This window comes from Rattus norvegicus, chromosome 9 (assembly GCF_036323735.1).
Source record: "Rattus norvegicus strain BN/NHsdMcwi chromosome 9, GRCr8, whole genome shotgun sequence".
NCBI classification, from domain to species: domain Eukaryota; kingdom Metazoa; phylum Chordata; class Mammalia; order Rodentia; family Muridae; genus Rattus; species Rattus norvegicus.
In genome coordinates, this window is record NC_086027.1 from 27,406,901 (window position 1) to 27,428,032 (window position 21,132).

The 21,132-nt window shown below is 40.0% G+C and overlaps 1 protein-coding gene across 2 annotated transcripts in view; it reads right to left on the reverse strand.

Annotated features, from left to right (window-relative positions):
* Nucleotides 1-19,034: 19,034 nt before the first annotated feature.
* The window catches only part of Mmut (methylmalonyl-CoA mutase), a 28,268-nt gene continuing 26,170 nt past the window's right edge, over nt 19,035-21,132 (reverse strand). Inside the window, exon 13 of one of the 2 annotated variants that reach the window (NM_001399409.1) lies at nt 19,035-20,481. In NM_001399409.1, the coding sequence (NP_001386338.1) occupies nt 20,353-20,481 (129 nt within the window). In that variant the 3' untranslated portion in view covers nt 19,035-20,352. The remainder of the gene's footprint in view (nt 20,482-21,132) is intronic. The other variant, XM_039084505.2, reaches the window with a different exon arrangement.

The following is a 21,132-nucleotide window of genomic DNA, read 5'->3' on the forward strand; positions in this document are numbered from 1 at the left end:
AGAATGAAAGCAGGGTGGATGGGTGGTTAAAAGGGTAACATATAAGAAAGAGGAAGACTGGCTTTTAGATAGACAAGATTTTATAAGGCAATAAGACGGTATTTACAAGTACAGAAAAGTAGTATTAGACATGGAGTCCATGAAAGATTAGATTATCTAAAATCTTGTGTAGGAGAATGAAAGGCTATAAAGGAATGGCTAGTTTGGCACATGCTCAAAAGTAAATTAGTGGAAGAACTGAACTTGAAAAGAATATGTCTCGGATACTTCTGAACCAGTGGGTCACGGAGAAGCTCTATATTTTGTTTGTGGAGGTTCTGTTACATTTCCCTGTGTCAACTTACATTCCACCAAAAGTGTGCAGGAGCAAGTTATTTTAGAGGCTTTTAAATGAACTATTATTCAGCTAAAAAATAAATAAAATTACTTTGCCAATAACATAGATGGAACTCAGGGATTATATTATGTTAAATCGGCTAGGAACAAAGATGAAACTATGTGCCCTTAATCATCTGTGGAAGTTATAAAAAGTTGGCTACAATAAAATAGAAAGTAGAATCCAAGATGCAGGGATGGAGAAAGATAAGAAGAAACATATTAGCTCAAAGAGAGAAGCCTGCTGTGGCGTTATATGCCACCACAGGATAACTACAACTACAACTATGTATAATATATCCTTTGAAAACTAGATAAACTCAAAGGTTTCTAACAGATAAAAATGAGAAATGCTTGAGAAGTCAAGATTAATAACTCTGGTTTGGTCATTATTCACTGTGATCAGGTATTGAATTAGACCCTACGTCTCATAAATATGTGCAAGTATATATGTCGATTAATCTATACGTTGAAAATCCCCAGAAATAGAGGACAGGATGTAGATAGAAAATTACAGAAATGTTAGGAGAATTTCTGAATGTTCTACATTGAAATATTAAAAGAAATTTATGTGATTCTGGGAAATGAAGGTGATTAGAAAATTGGTTTGGAAGGTTCGATGCTGTTTGAGTCTGAGATATATGAAATCTATGAGGATGATAAAAGAAACGTAAAATGCATATTGAGGTGTTACTACTAAAGAAATAAAAACACTGAAACAAGAACATTTCTTGCATAGATGATTACAACAGAAGATGAGGATGTTAGGATGGAGATGAATGCTTTAGAGACCCCCCCCCGCCCCACATGAATCAATAGTAACTTATCCATAGAGTTTAAAACTCCTGCTACCTAACAGAAAAAGATGTATTTTTAAAACCATTCACATGAGGCTCAGCTGGCAGAGGGCTTCCTAGATACAGTCTTAAGCATCACATAAAGTAAGTTCGTTGTCCATGCCTGTATCCCAAGCACTCTGGAGGTGGTAGTCCAGAGTTTGGGGCTGTCCTAAGCTATATTGTGCGTTAGAAGCCAACATATGCTATTGGAGACACTGCAGGAAAACAAGCAAGTCACTACGTAGGGAGAAGAGGGTAAGGAAAGAGAAGGACAAAGGAGAAAAGAAGGGTCAGAGGAGGGAGGGAGAACATTGCAGAAAGAAAAGCAGAAAGGGACTAGGAAAGGTGGGAAGGAGAGATAATGGTTTAGTACACTGAGGGGATAACATAGGAAATGATTGGCACGTTTTCTGAAAGTTTGATTAAAAAATAAGAAAGTGGTAGGGAGACAAAATTTAGAACAGAGGCTGAAGGAACGCCCATTCAGAGCCTGCCCTACATGTGGCCCATACATATACAGCCACCAAACTAGATAAGATGGTTGAAGCAAAGAAGTGCAAGCTGACAGGAACCGGATGTAGATCTCTCCTGAGAGACAGAGCCAGAATATGGCAAATACATAGGTGAATGCCAGCAGCAAACCACTGAACTGAGAATGGGACCCCCATTGAAAGAATCAGAGAAAGAACTGGAAGAGCTTGAAGGGGCTTGAGAGCCCATATGAACAATGCCAAGCAATCAGAGCTTCCAGGGACTAAGCCACTACCCAAAGACTATACATGGACTGATCTTGGGCTCCAACTGCATAAGAAGCAATGAATAGCCTAGTAAGAGAGGAGGGAGGTAATGGGGGGAGGATGGCGATGGGAACACCCTTATAGAAGGGGAAGGGGAGGGGCTAGGGGATGTTGGCCTGGAAACCGGGAAATGTAATAACAATTGACATGTAAATAAGAAATACCCAATTTAATAAAGATGGAGAAAAAAACAAAAAAGTGGGAAACTTTTTATGTATTTTACTTAAAATGTAATTACATTCCTTCCCACCTTCCCTTTTCCCCCTCCAAATGTTCCCATTTCTTCCTTCCAATCTTTCCCATGTCCCCCACCCTCAATCCCTCTGAAAATTGTAGCCTCTTTTGCTTTTTATCTCATCTTCAAATCATTCTGATGCCTGGGTTGTTTTTTTTTTTTTTTTTCTCCTCTGAGGATAATCACTGTGCTCTGCCCTCCTTCCAACCTTCAAGCTGCTGTGCTTTCAAGGTGCCTGAAAGGGAGCATTTTCTAAAATGCCTCCATACATTTTGTCTCTCGTCTGTGTGTGTCATCATAAAATTTTGATTGTAGTTCCCAAATTCCGTGGCCCAGACTCTCACTGAGTGCGGTGAAACTTCCATAAAATGACACACACAGAGACGGAGCCCAAGAGAAGAAAATGAGGAATATCTTCACCCTCGTGGCCTCAGCGAGGGGTGCTTAGGGACATCAACACAATCCCAAGTCTGTAACCCTGCAAGTGAACAGAATCCATGAGGTAAGTCCCCTCGGGTCTGTAGAAGTTACTTGTGTTTTGTCCTGTTTGGGATTACTGCTTGATTCAGGTACTGGAGGGCATAGTCATTGCCACACAAGAGCTTTGCTGGGAAGTTCCTGGGGAGTTACCTCGCCTTCTCAGCATCCATTCATTTCCCCGGATATGGGGGAATGGGTGGGACCACCTAAAGGAGAGGGTCACACACCTTGGTGAACTGTGATTTACGGCGCCTGTTGGGCTGGCTCCAGTTGCACGGTGTTGACCTTTGGGAACCTGAACAAACAGATAACTGATGTCCTCTACGGATATTTAGAAGATCCAGGCTGTTCCCATGGAATTCAGTCAGCCCCTATCATTATCGGATCACCCCGCCTTCCCTAATAACCTGATGGTCGGCTCCCAATCCCCTAAGCAGATGAACCTGGAAATAAACGTGATTCTTTTGCTTCCTAGTGCAGATAAAAGACATTTTTAGTCCCTGGGTCATCTGGAGCAGCTGAGAATAGGAAAAAGGGAGGAAGCAGTCCTTGTATACTGTAAGCACGTGAGGAACAAGCCTAAATTGAACAGTGACAGCACAAATGACTGAGAGGCTCCTGCTATAACAGCCTGGCTCAGGCCCTTAGTAGCTCTTCAGAGAGAAGACAGGGGTAGCATAAAGAATGAAGCAGCCATCTGTGGAAATGGAGCAAGCCCTGGCGATGCCCCTGGTTTCAATTCATGATTACACAGCTTGACAGAAAAGCCATTTAAGCATGCTGAGCCTCGTTTCTCATTGTATGTGGGCATCATAACTCATTCTGCTTGGAATGCCTGTGATGGTTAAAGGTTAAATGGCCAGTGCAGTCCAGGCAAATGTCACGAGTCCTTCCTCTGTTCCAGCTCTTCCTCTGTCCTCCACACCTTTTTAGTTCAACTGAGAACCTCCCTACAGTATTTTATACTACAGTATTTTCTTTTTTGTTGTTGTTGTTGGTAAAAAGCATTTCCAATAAATGCAGCCATTTATTTTTTTATAATTTTTCCCATCTTTATTAACTTGAGTATTTCTTATTTACATTTCGATTGTTATTCCCCTTCCCGGTTTCCAGGCCAACATCCCCCTAACCCCTCCTCCTCCCCTTCTATATGGGTGTTCCCCTCCCCATCCTCCCCCCATTGCCGCCCTCCCCACAACAATCCCGTTCACTGGGGGTTCAGTCTTGGCAGGACCAAGGGCTTCCCCTTCCACTGGTGCTCTTACTAGGATATTCATTGCTACCTATGAGGTTGGAGCCCAGGGTCAGTCCATGTATAGTCTTTGGTATAGCACAGTATTTTATCCAGCTTCCTTCTCCCTCTTCTTGAAGCAGTCCCTGATAATGGAAATTCCCTCATAACAGAATCCTTACGGAACTATACTGAGAGTCATAATATTGGACAAGAATATTAATTAGTCAGGATGAATGTTGGCCAGTATACCACAGTCTATTCTCCAAATCCTATCTTTAGGAGTCTGAGTTGGGGGAACTCTTTCATGGCTTCATGCAGACCCCTTGGAGAACAGTGATTTGCAGATCTGGGGTCTTTGACTCTCTCCAATTAGGCCTTTTGCCTTGGTGATCCTGAATCACTCCTATTCATATCAGGTTGTTATGTTCTGGCCATCACATCTTCAGTAACCATGTAAATCAAGACATGCCGGGATCTAGGACCTACCCAGAATTTAAACAAAAATACATCTATTGAAAGCAGATCTGATTTTTCCTTATCTTTCTAAGTTTTCCTCCAACTTAATCTATAATTCTAAGTGGTTTTGTTTCTGGAATGTTGTTGTAAAGAATCTATAACCGGAAAGAGCTGAGAGGGTCTGGAAATGGACAAAATCATAGAGAGCAGACAAGGATTTTCTCTCTGGCAGTTGAAAAGTAAAAGTAGGAGTTAATCCTATCTTCGGTAAATTTTATTTTTTTTATAAAATTGTGTTGATTTGACTTTACAACACAAATTCTTGTCTTGAACAATTGGGGTGTGCTCAGCAAAATAAACCCCAAGACAATAACTTCGTTTCATCCACTCAAAATTTCTCTGTGTTTTTCCTACACTCAGCAGAAATTTCATCAGAGATGTCAAAGGCAGAAATAATTTTTAAAAATGAAACTTTGGCATTGCCTGACCTTCTAGGAAATAGGGCAAATCTAGATTTGTGGTCACCTGAACAAACACTTCAAGGACCTGCCCTCTGGGTGTCATTTAGCTGGCTATACAGCTAGAAGAGCTCGGTGCATAGGAATGTGGAAACCGTGGCTGTGATGTGAGTGGCTGAATGACTAGAAGCAGCCTTCTTCTCAGGAGCTAATAAAAGGTGGAAACACCCTTCAACTCTTGTATTAAATTTTATTTTTTTAATGCACCAGGGGTTGCACAGAAAATTGGGTTTTGCGGAAGCTAGCAAAGTGGCATATCCATTGCCTTCCCTGGAGAGTTTGACATTTATATTTATGACATTGCTTCAAAACTGACAAGGTGACTCAAATCAAATTCACTTACCGAACTTGGGACGTGCCGCTGTAGGTTCTGTGAATTACAAGTCCACACCTTGAAAGCGACTAAGTAAATACCATGTCTCCGGTATCGGTGTCCTGTAAGCACTCTCATAGTCAATGCTAAGTGAAAATTCTCATTTTGTTTCCTTTCCCATGTGAAACGTCTACAGTGCAGCTGCATAACTCCCAGGTATGATTCCCTCACTAAGGGAAGAAAAGCTAACATGTTCTCAGTTGGCTCTCTTTACAGTGCCCACTTATGTAGAGAGAATTTAAGGAAAATATCAAAATAGTAAGAAAAAGGGAGGCTCAGAAGAACACGTAAGGGATTTGACCCCAAACCAAATCCTAGTTAGTGGCTGAATGATAGCTACTTCCTGTATCTGTCTACTGACTAAGTCACACATTGATTTAGTTCGAAAAATTAATAGGAATCGATGTCCCCGGTGGGACTTATGTTGCTGCTTGCCTTCGAGCTCCAATTTGAGGTCTTGGGAAGCTGAGGCAGGAGAATTTCTAGATTAAAGTAAATTTGGCCAACAGAGTGAGATACTATTTTTCAAAGGGCCTCAATGAGAAAGTGAAACCTGGATCAAAGGAAGAGAAAGAGAAATTCATTTTCACATTGGGACCAAAATCATATAAATGACAGCCACTGTACCTATACAAACCTAGAATTATATTTCACCTTCAGCTACAAACATGTATGTTCAGCAGCACACAGACAAAATTACCTTCAAACATACCCACCACATGCCCATGCGCACATATATACAAACAGGAACTTTAAAACCATCTCACATTATTTGAGAATAAATGAATTGACAGAAGAAAAATATGTCTATAGAGATGTGTTAGAACACATCTCTTAGAACATTGTTTCCTTTCTACTGTGGTCCCGATGGAGTACAGAAGCCCTGTTCTCAATCTCTTCAGGAGTCGTTTCTCTTCATAATACTAGGAATTACAGATACTTGAAGCAAAATGGCCTCATTAAATCCATACTTTCTTTGAGGTCAAATATTATGGTAGGAGAAAGAACAGGAGCTTGAGCTATACATAGGGTGTGTGTGTGTGTGTGTATAGTGCCAACTTACTGCAAGATCCAATCCCCTTTTCTCTGCTCATCTGTACATTCTACATAAATTACTGTTTCACTTCCCTAAGACCTTTACAGCGTCACCAAAATCAAACCCTATTGTGTAGACTAATAAAGCTCAGATTATACACACCTGTTAGAGAGATAGTACATGCTCCATTTTAAGGAGGCTAAAGAGGCAGTCAGTCTACCTAAGGTCAGTTTGCAGTAGAACTTCCCATTCATGTGACTGCATTTTGAGCAGCAACTCAGACGTCATTTTACTTCATATTTCCTCTCCACTGAAGAGTCATGCTTAGTAACTGATTGATTAAAAATTCAATTGTAGAGTTTGTATCCTTTGATACATAACAAATGCAAGTCTACACTTATCTCAGAGACAATGAAATGTGTTTTCCATGATAAGATCTGACATTTTAGAAGAATGGGCACATTAAGTCTTGCGATAAATAAATAAACAAACAAATAATAAATTACTTTCTGATCCTTAACATCTTACTTATCAATTAATTAAAGACAATACACATATTTTGGATGAGAATGCCCATATGATTGATGTTGCCTATCCAAATATTTATAAGCATAACTGCATAACTGAGAACCATTTTTCTCAACCAAAAAATACTAGTTTATAGGCTACCTATAAAATTTCTCTGTGACCAGTAATATATTTAGTGTAATAATCTTGGATTCCATAGGGACCTTACAAAATGGATTGAAATTAAGAGTTCAGCTCGGACATGACCAATATTTTCAATAATTACAATGGACTACAAAGTAGGCTGGACATATTCCATAGCCTGAAAAATACCTTCCCAAGCACAAAGGGATTGGCTATTCGTACGAAACTGCAGGCAAAATACGTTTCTGTTCATTTTCCCTGGCATTTCCGATTGCTATTATCCCTCAATATCCTCAAACTCCTTAGACACAAAAAGACACAAAATACAGAAATCATGAAAGGTTAGAAATATTTTGGAAATAGAGAAATGTTGATAAATCAGTAATAGGTCTACGTGAAATAAACAAGCTCCCAGAAAGAAATCCAGTTTCAAAGCTGTTTCAGAATAAGAAGTTAATGAACAATGAAAAACTCTTAGAAAATGCTTTCACTCGCATCCACTTTGGGGGATGACATGTTCCTCTCTACCTGCTCTTTTCCGTGAGCATGCTGTGCTTCCGAACATCTCTCCTGGATATCATCACACTTCTGCCTACCGTATCCCTCCTGCAGTTTAAGCTCCAGATGTGTCTTCATTGAAGCTTTCCCTTATCCCACAGGAGAAAACTGGCTCCTCTTTCTCTACTTCCACAGCACCAGGGAGACCTCCTTCATGTCAGGTAGTCATAGTTACCATGAGGCATGCATGCATTTTTTTTTTCATTTCTAGAAGCTAGACACGAAGTACATTTCTAGGGGCTAGAATACATATTAAATACTGCGATACAGGGTGGGCTCTCAGAAAATAAAATATTTTCTAGGCGGTAAATGTTTTATGTTGCTTTTACTGCATGCTGTACTGTTCAAAGATTGTAAATATAAATGTCACTTTTACTTTCTCAGAGGAAGGAATGAGATGAGAGCCGCACCCAAGCTTTGTGAATACACGGCTTGGCCTTAGCATTTCTAACTATCCCTAGGCTGAGGGCTGAAAGCTTCTGCAAGCCCAGACCCTTGAAGGCTTCAGTTTCCAGCCTGTGTCTGCTAACCTAGGCCCCGAATGTTTCAGCCTCTGAGACTGAATGCTCTTTCTGTTGGCTGGTTCAACTCGGATGCTCTGGCTCAAACTCCTAAAGATTCAAATTGGCTTCTCTCAGCTTCTGAGTGAATTGTTCTGTTTAGAAAGATTGCTTCTGAACTCGATGAACTGAACTGAACACAACTCTCTGAGCCTCTCCCTCATGGCTCTTTAAGTAGCCTCTCTTTCCTGTTTGTTCTTGTGAAAGTTGGTCGTATCCAATATCTGACTCATTCTGTTCAATCTTTCTCTGATTCAACAATTTGTCTGCCCCTCAATCAGACATCACTTTCAAACATGGCTTCTTCCTTCTACAAATTAACCTTACATTAATCATTAAGGATTGAAGGTGGGTACTAATGGTATGTCTATATTTAATCCAGAACACACTGCAATCCAGGGTGTGTCTGTGTTCGGGCCAGATCATATCTTTGGGTGTGATTCCTTGCCAAAGCAGCCATGTTACTACACTAAAACTCCTCTACAAAAGACGACATAAGCACTATTTCAGTCTTTCTACTAAACAAGTTAGTGGGTCTCTATCATCTTTTCATTAAACAGAAAATGACAGCCAGATCTTACAGTACATGGTGACAATGTAAATATCACCCTGGAGTTAATCTCAAAATTAGTAGTGACTCCCTTAGTGGCTTTAGAAACATATTAAAACAATCAACCTCATACTCAGCTTTTTCCAGGAATATTTATAATCATGGGGAGTATTTTTAAAAGCATAATTGCCTTAAATCAAAAGGAACATGTCAAATAACATCTGCTTTATGTTCTTCAATACTTAATGTCTGGATAATGATTTATTCTTTCTGGCAGAAAATTGTCACTAATATTGTTCTGATGAGCATATGGTCTGACAGACTGACAAAGAACGATGGTTCATGAAACCTAAGGATAACATCACACTGTTCTGGTCTTGAACCCCTCTAAGTAACTGTGGGCGAAGCTTAAGATTCCCAAGAAGACTGAGAAACAAAGCTGTCTGCACAGACATATAAGGTTATTGACGTTACAACTGTGCAAATTTAAGAGAGAGTGAAAGTCATGTTTGGGGTACAAACCTGTGATCTCACACTTAAGAGGCTGAAGTTCAAGCCAACAATGAGAAGTTTCCTCGAAAAACCAAAAGTCACAGCAGCAGAAAAAGAAGACAATCCTTATTTTCTTTTATTTTTCAAAGCTGTAATATTAGAATTTAACAATTACAAAATATAATACAATTATAAATTACCAGTCAAAGAAAAACACATTACAATGAAAACAGATTGCCTCTGATTTAATAATAAAAAAAATCATCATGAAACAATTTTTTTATTTCTGCACTTCTCTTTTTAAGTATTTCCAAGTAATTATTAGTGTGTAAACCAGACTCTATTTCATAGTTTTGTTTCATGGTAGATAGTAAGAACTCAACACAGTAAAAAATTTCAAATGAGATGGCACAGTTCAAGAAAATTTAGTAAGTTAAAATGAGTCTTTGTAAATTAAGAGTGGGTTTATACAACAGAATTCAACATTAATCCATCCTATCTTAATTGCGGTGCTAATAAACTGACCTCCTTAACAACCATGTGAAGAACAGTTCATATGCAATTACCAACAAAACATGCTCCAAACAATGGACTAGGAATGCCATTTTTCTGACAGTGCTTATGGGCAAAGAATTTCAAAAATGAGTAGTAGCATGACAAACAGTAAAAGAGTAATCCTGGGCTTAGAGTGCCACCTACAGGAAAGAAAAAGAAAAGAGGAAGATTTTGAAAATCAAAGAAAGAGAGAGAGAGAGAGAGAGAGAGAGAGAGAGAGAGAGAGAGAGATGGGGTGAGGGATCTTTTAAAATATTTCTAAGCCATCCAACTTAAAAATTACTTCTGATTAAGGCTAGAGGTCAAATCTTTGGGGCGTATCGCAGCCTACCACTTCACAACTTCCACACCACAATGAGACTCAGGGGGAAATCTCCATCAGAGACACTCAAATGTATCTTGAAATAAGCTACAAGACTCTTGGAGTGACTCTTACCTCCATGAGGTGATCTAAGAAGTTAAATCATTGGTCTAAGGTCAATCAGAGACAGTCCCATGCAAACTCCTTGACCTTCTAACCTCTTCACCCTGCCCATCAGGCCCAGAACAGCCTACTCCTCCACCAAGGTTCTCACTTATAAAAAATTGGAAAGAGCCTGAAACTAGTCAGTATGGGAGACAATTTCCTGAACAGAACACCAATGGCTCAGGCATTTAATTAATAAAAGGGACCTCATGAAACTGACAAGTTTCTGTAAGTCAAAGGACACTATCATCAGGACAAAACAACAGTCTATAGATTGGGAAAAGGTAACCTACATTAACCCTACATTTGGCAGAGGGCTCAGATCCAAAATATATAAAGAACTTAAGAAGTTAGATATTGGCATTCTAAATTGCACAAATTAAAGAATGGGGTACACAACTAATCAAAGAATTCTCAACAGAGGAATCTCAAATGGCCATTTTTGTAAAGAAATGTTTAATGTCCTTAGCAGGGAAATGCAAGTCAAAACACCTCTGAGATTCCACCTTACACACATCAGAATGGCTAAGATTAAAAACTCAAAGGACAGCACGTGTTGGTGAGGTTGTGGAGCAAAGGGAACATCCCTCTACTGCTGGTCAGATTGCAAACTTGTACAACCACTCTGGAAATCAATTTGGAGGTTTCTCAGAAGGTTGGAAATACTTCTACCTGAGGACCCAGCTACACTATTCCTGGGCATATACTCAAAAGATGCTCTACCATCCCACAGAGACACTTGCTCAGCTATGCTCACTTGATCTTAGCCAAAAGACCGAGAAGCGATGCTCGTTTATGTTCAAAGCAGCTTTATTGATTATAGCTAGAAACTGGAAACAATCTAGATGTTCCTCAATTGAAAAATATACAGAAAATACAGAAAATATTGTATGTGGAATACTGTTCAGCCATTAAAAACGAGGACATCATTTGTTTCATAGGCAAATGGATGGAACTAGAAAATATCATCCTGAGTGAGGAAACCCAGACCCAAAAGGACATGCATGGTATGTACTCGCTTAAAAGTGGACATTAGTCATAAAGTCCAGGATAGCCATGCTATAATCAGCAGACCCAAAGAAGCCAAATAACAAGGAGGCCCCAAGGGAGGATGCTTGAATCTTTCCAGAAGGGGAAACAGAATAGACATCAGAGGTCAATGAACAGAGCGAACTGGTGGAAGAGGAGATGGGGAGGGGAATGGGGAGAGTCAGGGAAAGAGAAGGGAGATCATCTGAGCAGTGAGGGCAATCTCTAGGATGTGTCAGAGACCTGGGATGGGGAGAGGCTCCAGAGGGTCTAAGGAGGAAACTATCTGAGATTCCTAGCAGTGGGGGATATGGATCTTGAAGTGGTCGCTTCTTGTAGCCAGGCAGGACTCCCAGTGGTGGGATAGGACAGCAATCCATCCACAAGCCTTTGACCCAAAATGTGTCCTACCTACAAGATGTACAGGGAAAAAAACGAGCAGAGACTGAGGGAATGGCCAACCAATGACTGTCCAAAATTGGAATCCAATCCATGGGCAAGAACCACTCCCCAACACTATTTTATGATACTCTGTTATGCTTGCACACAGGAACCTAGCATAATTGTCCTCTGAAAGACTCTATACAGCAGCCAATAGAAAGAATTGCAGAGACTCACACTCAAACATTAGATGGAGTTTGGGGAGTCTTATGGAAGAGTTGGGAGCAAGATTGAGGGACCCAAAAAGGACAAGTAGTTCACAGGAAAATGAATGGTCAACTAATCTAAACCCTTTGGGACTCTCAAAGACTAAATCACCAACCAAAGAGCAAGCAAGGGCTGGACCAAGGTCCCCTGCACCATATGTAACAGATGAGCAGCTTGGTCTTCATGCAGGTCTCCCAAACAACCATAGCAGGGGCTGTCCTTGAGCCTGTTACCTGCCTGTCTATCTGTGGATCCCGCACTCTAAATGTACAGCCTTGTCTGAACTCAGTGGAAGAGAATGTGCCTAGTCCTGCAGCAACTTGATGTGCGGGGTAAAGGTTGGAGTATGGGGGTGAAGGGTTGAGGGGAGGGTTGACACACAGATGGGGATTCCCCTCCTAAGGAGAATGGAGCAAGGACTTGTGAGAATGGGTATGGGGAGGAAAGTAAGAGCTGATATTAGGTTGTAAAGTTAATAAATACATTTAATAAAAATTTTTAAAAATTTTCTAAAAGCTGGGGGCATCTTCCTTAGTCATAAATTTAACAGACATAGCCAATAAAGGCACTTGCAAGCCTGACAACCTGACTTTGCTCCCAAGACTCATAGGGATTAAGACAAGAACTGATCCTAAAAGTTGTTTTCTGACCTCTACATGCACATGTCAAACCATGTACATACACCCACGCACACACACGCACACTCACACACACACCATAGTGCAAGTTTGCTTACTGTTGCTGTGTTATGCTATGTTAAACACCACGGTATGAAGGAGAGAGTTCATCCAGCTTCTTATGAGTTCCAATGAAGAAGCCTGAAGCAAAATTGAAACAAAGCCAAGTATGGAGTAAGGTCATTTGCTGGCTTGTTTCCTCTGGCATGCTCAGTGACCTTCCCTATGTATCTCAAGCTCATCTCCTCAGGGATCGCACTGCCCACTGTGCTGGGCTCTCCTACATCAGCTAGCAATTAAGAAAATGCCTCACAGAAGTGGCCACAAGTCAACCTAATTAAAGCACCCCACCCCCAATTAAGGTTCCCCCTTCACAGAAACACCCAGTTGACAACTAAGGTTGATCATCAGTTACATCGTAAAGGATATTATTTTCATGTGCTCAAAAGCCAGAGTGCATACAATGTTCTAGTATTAATCCATGAGAATTCCACAACTTCAATTTCCTTCATTTTAACATTATATCTGTGTTTTCGATCATAAAATCGGGGAGGATCAAAAGAGTGAGATAGAAGGGAAAGGATGTGTTGGGATGTCTGAGGGTTGAGAGGGAAAATTGGGAGTGTTGTGTATGTACGAAAGTGCCAAAGAAAGATAAAAGATACTCCATTTTTTAAAGATCTTCAGAAAAGCAAACTTGGTTGTGGGAGAGAGAGAGCAGGTTTCACACAACAAATACAGTATGTGGGCAGATATCTTTCTGAAGATAAAATTCACTTTCTACAAGTCTTTCTTTCAAAATATGGCTACATCCTCTCCATCACTGCCATCTCCAAGCTGTACCTAAGTAGATAAGCTTACAGGCTTAGAATGTCTGTAACATCCCTATAAACTCTCAACTCTTATCTTCACTCCTGTGTCCATAAAAAGCAGCCTATGCACTGCTGCTGTGCTATGCAACATGAGCCTTCTTAATATTTACCGAGTTAAAATTGTATGCGGCTATTTGCAAGCTCTAGAATAAAAATTCAGAGGAGAAGCCCTTGGTGCTATGAAGGCTCCTTTCTCCAGTGTAGGGGAATGCCGGGGCAGTGAGGTAGCAGTGGATGAGTGGGAGGGGGAGCATCCTCATAGAAGCAGGGGGAGGAAAGATCTGGAGGGGGGGAACCGAGTAAGGGGATAACATTTGAAGTATAAATACATAAAATATCCAATAAAAATTTCAGATCCTCTAATTGTAACCCTTCTAAATGATCTAGCCCTGCCTTTCTTCTGTGATTCAGACCTTTCCGTTTATTTATTCAGAACAGCAGCAATGGGAGATACAATAAGATCAGTACAATAGAGGCTGGATAGAGAGCTCAACAGTTAAGAGCACCAGCTGCTCTTCCAGAGAACCTGCAGTTGGTTCCTAACACCTACGTGGCAGCATTTGTAACCCCAGTACCAGGGGATCTGACAGCCTCTTCTGACCTCTGCAGGCACCGGGTACACAAGTGGTGTACCAACCTAAATATAATCAAAACCCACATGCACATAAAAATAAACAGTTTAAAAGAACCACCCATACTTAGACTAAAGACTGTACCATATGCCAGGTATTGTCCTTAATGCATAAATATGGTAAAATGTGAAATGCACTTCATTGATTCTATCAATTAAGTTTATATATACAGCTACATAGCTTTTTATGTGGTCATTTTATTGTGTAATCAACACCACCTTACACCTCCGGGAATGTTTCCATTCTCTTTAGTTGAAACTCTACAGGGACAGTCTTATTCCCTGCTCCACTCTGCCCAGGTTCTGGTAATCACCAACCTTCTCCACAACCATCTCCATCTCTGTGCAGGTAAGTCCTCTAGGAATCTCATATAGGTAGAAGCATACAGTATCTGCCCTTTGTGACTCACTCATTTCCCTTTGCACAATGCCTTTTAGTTCAACTTTGCAGCATGCACTACTATTGCTTTTCTAGCTTAGGTCAAACAATTCATCGTAAATATATGCCACATTTTTCAGTAGGCAGAAACTTGGATTGTTTCTGCCTTTTGACTTTTATGACTATGAAGCCAGTGTCAACCTGTCAGATTGCTAAAACAAAATAATGTCCTGTAAGCCCAATAGAAAATTTCAGTTTTAGAAGTAGTGAGAGATCAACATGTGAGCCTCCATTGAGGGATGTATTAAAGCCAGTGCCTGCCTCCTTAAAGGTGTGTTGACAAGGATCAGGATCTACAGTCTCTTATTTTTCCATGTAGAAAGGTTTAATGATAGAAGAAGAGTAGAAGAGATGTATAGAGGTCAGCCATGAGCACATGGAGAGAAGTGGGGAAGGGGAACAGGGATAGAAGGGGCAAAGGGGAAGAGGGCAAGAGCAAGGAGCAAGAGCCTATGGTCTGTTCTTATCAAGACATATATTCCAGCATGGAGAATGGACAGTGATTCCCTTATCTAATCCCTAAATTCCATCACAATGTCAATATTCAAAATATAGGCTATAGGCTGAGGAGACACAGGCCATGACAATTGCTATACAAGTTATGTGTTTGAACCCTTGCATTCACCTTTTGAGAACATTAAAAAGCAAGACGTATACAACTAGAATTGCAACTGTTAGACAATATGGTAATCATGCTTAGTTTTGTGCAGGACCTAGATTGTTCTCCACAACAAATGAACCCCAGTAAATTCCTTCAGGAAATGCACAGGGTGCCAAATTCCCCCTATCCTAGCCATTTGTTCATTCCCTTGGTTTTAACCATGAAAGAGACATTCTTATAGGAGGGATGAAATAATGCTTGGTGTCTATTCGCATTCACTTAAAAACTAAGGCATATTGAGAGTGATTATCTTTATGGGTGCTTTTGGACATCTACAGAATTTAAGAGAAATCTACTTAAGTCCTTAGCGAACTCTTTTTAAAACCATCTTTAATTCCTTGAGAATTTCATGTATGCATACAATGTATTTTGTGATACTTGCCTCCCTCTATTCCTCCGAATCCCTCCCAGATTCAATCCCTCTCAAATTTTGTCCACTTTTTATTTTCATTATTTCAGATTTATTTTTAATCTATGTATGTACGTACCATGTGCACGCTTGGTGCTGCAGAAGCCAGAAGAGAGCATCTGACCCACTGGAACTGTAGTTACCATTGTGTGCTGCCATGTGGGTACTGGAACAGAATCCAGCTGCTAGAGCAGCAGGTAACCTTAACCTTAACCATCCCCTTTGCCTACTTTTAAATTGGATGGTCATTCTTTTGCTGGAGATTTACATATATTCTGGAGATCAGGTATTATAAAAGCACACTACAGTAAACATTCTTCCATTATGCGACTATTCATTTCTTGTGTACTGTACTTTGAGGCACAAATTTTCAATTTTTATGTAAAATTTTCCATGTTTTTTATGTTGCCTGTGCTTTTGATATCACATCCAACAGCCTACAGCCAAGTTCAGTCATCCCTTGTTCGCTCTTATTTTTATATTTGGGTCAGTTTGAGTTAAGTTTTGTAAATGTTATAAAGTAAGCATCCCGTCTTGTTTGTGTAGTGTTTACTTTTGCCATTGCCATGGCCGTTATCACTTTGTTTAGGTCTACTCTACTGCTTGGAGGCCGTCTTGTACTCACACTGTATAGGAAATTAAACATATGCAGAGTGTGTCCGTGTTATAGAGCCAAGGAGCAGAGGTCAGAGATCAGAAGGTAAAGGTGACTAGGACTTGCAGGGAAGAGTATCAAAGAGTCACTTATCAAAGAGAAAAATGCCAAGGAAGACCTCTCTGCCCACGGAAGTTGTAGCATTCACGTCAAGGAAAAACTAGCGAAGGGAATATTTGCATGGGACTAGGAATAGTTTGATCTTCCCACAGACAGCATTCAAAAAGGCTTTATGGCTCTTGCTCTCTTCCCCTCTTCCCTCTGTCCCTTCTCTCCCCATTCCCCTCTCCCGTCTCTCTCCATGTGTTCACTGCCAGCCTCTATTCCTCTACTCTCTCTCTGCCTTTCTCTTGTTTCTACTACCCCCTTGATTCCCCTCCCCTTTCCCTAAATAAACTCTATTCCATACTTAAAAAATAAATAAAAAAAGGCTTTATAGTCAAATCCTCAGAAACCATTCAACAATGAAGCCATAAAGCCCACAACTCATTGGTAGCATTGTTGTTTAAACAACTTCTATCCTTTATCCCGACTCTCCTCAGCCTTGGCAAACCTGCTCTTCTCTCAATTTCTATAAAATTAACCTTTTAAAACTACCTTTAAAAGTGAATTTTTATGACTTTGTCATAAAGGAATTAAGTAACTTCAAGGTGATGAATATGCTAATTACATTGTTAGAATCATGAAACAATTGTGCATTTAACAAAACATCATACTGAAGCCCCATTAATATGTAAAAAGCTATTCTTGCCTCTTCCTAAAAAAATTTAAAAGTAAAAAAAGAATAAATTGAAATCCAGCTACTTATACATTCTTTAACTCAGTCTTGAGAAGGAAAGGCAACATTGTGCATATTCTGTGTCATGAAAGACGTTATCCCTATCCAAACTTATTAGGTTTTAAATGAGGCAGTTTTCCAGAAAATATCTAGAAGGACTATGAGGAACCAACAGTTTATTAGAAAAACTATTAATGCTACGGACAAGACAGAGGCAAAATATGTTGAGGGCTTTGAGGAGAGTTCAGGACAGACACTATTGTGGGTAGAAGTGGAGGCCTGTTCTTACAGCTCTCTGTTGATGGGAGGTTTCACAGCAAGAGTTTGCAGCCAGGCTCTCTGGTTCCTAGGCAGAAAGATGATAGGGAGCAGGAGTTGTGAAGGAGCTTCCCTAGTGAGAAATCCAGGCATGGTTGCCTGTAATGCCTCAACAGGGGATCTCGATATATAGAGTATCTGTGGAAGGAGGGCTGAGACATGGCTGGATTCTAACATCACTTTCTTACAAAACCCCAGTAGTGAGAGGTTCATAAAGGACCACTGAGAACAGGAGTACTTTTTATTGACTAGTTGTAAGAAAGGGCATTTCCAAATACCTTGGAGGGAACCAATTTTAATCAGTTTCAGTGTCATTTTCCTTCAATTTTTATACCACCAAATACATATATCTGTTGTTTCTACATGTGGGCTGCCATGTTGGATAGAAAACAGACATGTGTGAGTCTCTGGTTCCTGTGCCTTTCTCCATACAGGAACATGAAAGCATCCTCTAACTGCTAATACTGTGTATGTCCAGTTAGGTAGCCTCCAGGGTTAGTCACTTTATGGTAGAAACATAAAAATAGTCAGTTCTGTGGCACACTCGCAGACACACAGACACAGGTACACACGCACGCGTGCACGCACACGCACACACACACAGACACGTGCACAGACATGCATGCACATACATAAAGTCAATCATTTCTGAATCCTTAGATGATACTGAGAAGGATTTTATAACTAAAGTTCTTATTCAGGCTTTAATCAAATGAGTGGTTATCCTGAGTGAGTCATCTGACCCACTCAGAGCGGCTGAAAACCTTTTCTCCACAGACACCACAGGGAGGCTGCATCTGCGGTTGTTCTCTGTAAACGCACTGCTTCCTTTCCTCATTGCCCCCTGGCAGAGAGCATGTCTGTGGCTGAGAGCAGCTGCCTCGTTGTGGTCTTTTGTAGGTTCAGTTGTGTTAATAAGTCAGTTCCTCGTATTAAATCATAAGGCACATCGCTCCCCCACTGATTCTTCTTGCTAAACCCTGACTTACGGAGGTTTTCTTCTCTCTGCAGTTCCATGCCGTGTGTGCAAGGGTCGGCTGTTTCTCACTGATCTGTTTACCTTTTGTCTGTAAACACTTAAAGATTCGTGTTCTATGCCACATGGCATATGTCTTCATCACCTTTGCCCACACCACAACAATTCACAAACCAACCTGTGATGAGAGATGTGTCTTTGAACACTTCAGCAGCTGGTGAGAGGACCTGTGACTCGGGGATCTTAGGAAGGTAAATCCTCTTGGCATTATGTTTTGAATGTGCTTTATAATTTTCACTAAATTTTCTATTTTGATTCCAGTTCCCATCAGGAAGGCGTAAGGATAGCAAATGCCTTCCTAATCTTTTCCTCTTGTGTAATCTGTGGTGACTATGGAACATTCGCTTGCTTTTCATACTTGGTCACTGTCTAATTCCAAAAGTGCTTATTAGTTAACCCAGATGTTTTGATCTAAAAGCAGAAAAAGTGACAGAATTGTATTTCCTTTGGAATTTTCTGAAACAAATAGTACATCTAAATGTTGGTGTTTCCTACATATAATGATATACACTTAACCTACAGTAAGACCAAGTTTATCACCTAAGCGTCATGCTTCTTGGGACTTTGGGAAACACATTCTCAAATGTTTGACTATTACCTGGAGTTCAGGTAAAAAACACTTGATAAACATAATATCTAGTAGCTTTTGACGACTATTCTTTTCTAAGTGGTAATCAAACAGAAATTGTAGATATATAAAACACAGTATATGCCATGTCACCAGCACATAGTGCTGGATGACACATGATAGGAACATCACATTTATTGAATATGTATTTCTTTATACACAGTACATAAGTGAGTACATGACAAAGTGAATACATTGCTGACCTAGAAGTCAAACTGCTTTTCTTTAAAATGGAAACAATAATCATGATACCCTCCCCAAGAATCATGTTCTGAAAACAATATTATAGTACAGTGTATTAATTCTACAACAATATATGATTTTTCCTCCACACTATTATCTGATCTACAATGTAGAAAATTACCAAAGAATCCTTTTGCTCAGCTTACCTTCATTGAATACCTTATGTTAACACAGAGTGATTCTCTTCCTTCAATGAGTACATTTCTTAACATCACACTACAAGGGTTCTTCAGACCATCTTTATTTTTGTAACATCTTTCATAAAAAAATCTATACAGATAAGCATGTTTCTAGATCTGAAAATTCATTTATTTTGTGTAATAGACTTAGATTGCCATTATAGCAAATTCCTATGTCCATCAGCACTTCATTTAGGGAAGTGTTCACAAACATCTTTTCCAGAATTTGGGGTCAGCTCTGACATTGGCAATATCACTCCCATGCTGAGAAGGAGTTGAAGCAATCCTGGAAGGCATAACTGCCATGCCCTCTACTCCATTGTACAGGAGATGATAAATACTACTTTTATTGAAGCAATAGTAGATCTGGCTGAGGATCATAACCCCAGTCTATTGCCATCCATAAATACCATCCACTATCTCTTATAAGATAAATGTTATTATTTTATTAATATATTAACACAGAAACTTGAGTTTCTAGTACTCAAATCAACACTTAAATTGAAGAAAGAATCAGCCAAAATTTTAAATGTAAAGTTTAATTATTGGCTGGGCATGTGGCACATACCTTTTAACCCTGTACTAGGGATGCAGAGGCAGGTGGGTCTCTGTGAGTTTGAGGCCAGACTGGCGAGAGTGAGCTCCAAGACAGCCAGAGCTACATAGTGAGACCCCATCTCAAAGGACAAAACAAAAGTTTAATTATTTATAAGAATTGTATTATTAGCTATTTCAAAGCAGTATACCATTTTAATTTCTAAAATAATGTACTTGAAAAATATTTGGTTTAGATGATTTTCAGAGATTTTTTTATAACTCAGATTCTTTAAACACGTGTGTTGGCATGATTGCACATTTATAATCAGAGTCCTTTAATATACGGTTTCTAAAGCAAGCATACTAACAGATGTTGGGATTACCTGTAGACATAGTCTGACTACTACTTTCTTTGGTCATAACTAAAGGTCCAGATGTTATACAGATTGCTGCTTCTCTGCCAAAGATTTCTCAATATCATCAAGCACTTGAACGGCAGCCTTGGGAATCCGGGTTCCAGGACCAAATACGTTGGAAACACCAACTTCATATAAAAATTCATAATCCTGTTGAACAAATTTGCTTGATTAAAATAAACATTATTTCAAATGCAAAGAAATATTTTATACATATGTGCATGTATGTATGAGCGTGTACGTGTATATGTGTGTGTGTCCGCGCACCCAAAGCTTTCTCAGCTGGAACCCTGTTTGTGGAGCTTCCTTCACTGAAGCAGCTAAAAACCAGCAGCACTGAGATCAGACTATAAAAGGAATTATATGTTCTAGCCAGTCCATATAAAAAACACACAGGCCTAGTATTTTATTTATAAGATGTAGGCCTAGATTGGGCAGGTGAGAGAGCTATTCCAACACACATCTCAGCCATATGTCCCTTGTTACTTGCTGTTTCTCCTGGCCATGTGCTCATGGTCCATCTCCTCTCATGGTGGCCTTCTCTTCCCTTCCTGTCCTTTTTCCTTCTCTTTGGTCTCTCCTGAAATCCCCTCACTCAATCCTCAATCCCACCTTTCTCTTCCTAGTGCCCAATCGCAGGCTCTAGCCTTTTATTAACCAATTAACTTTAAACTGGGGAGCAGGGTTTATACTGCATCACTTCATGTATGTGAGGATCTCCTTGTCAGAGGCAACCAGGTCTTGGGGGCCAGGATTTAGCACGGAATACATAGCAGTACCAGACCAACCTCCAACACACAC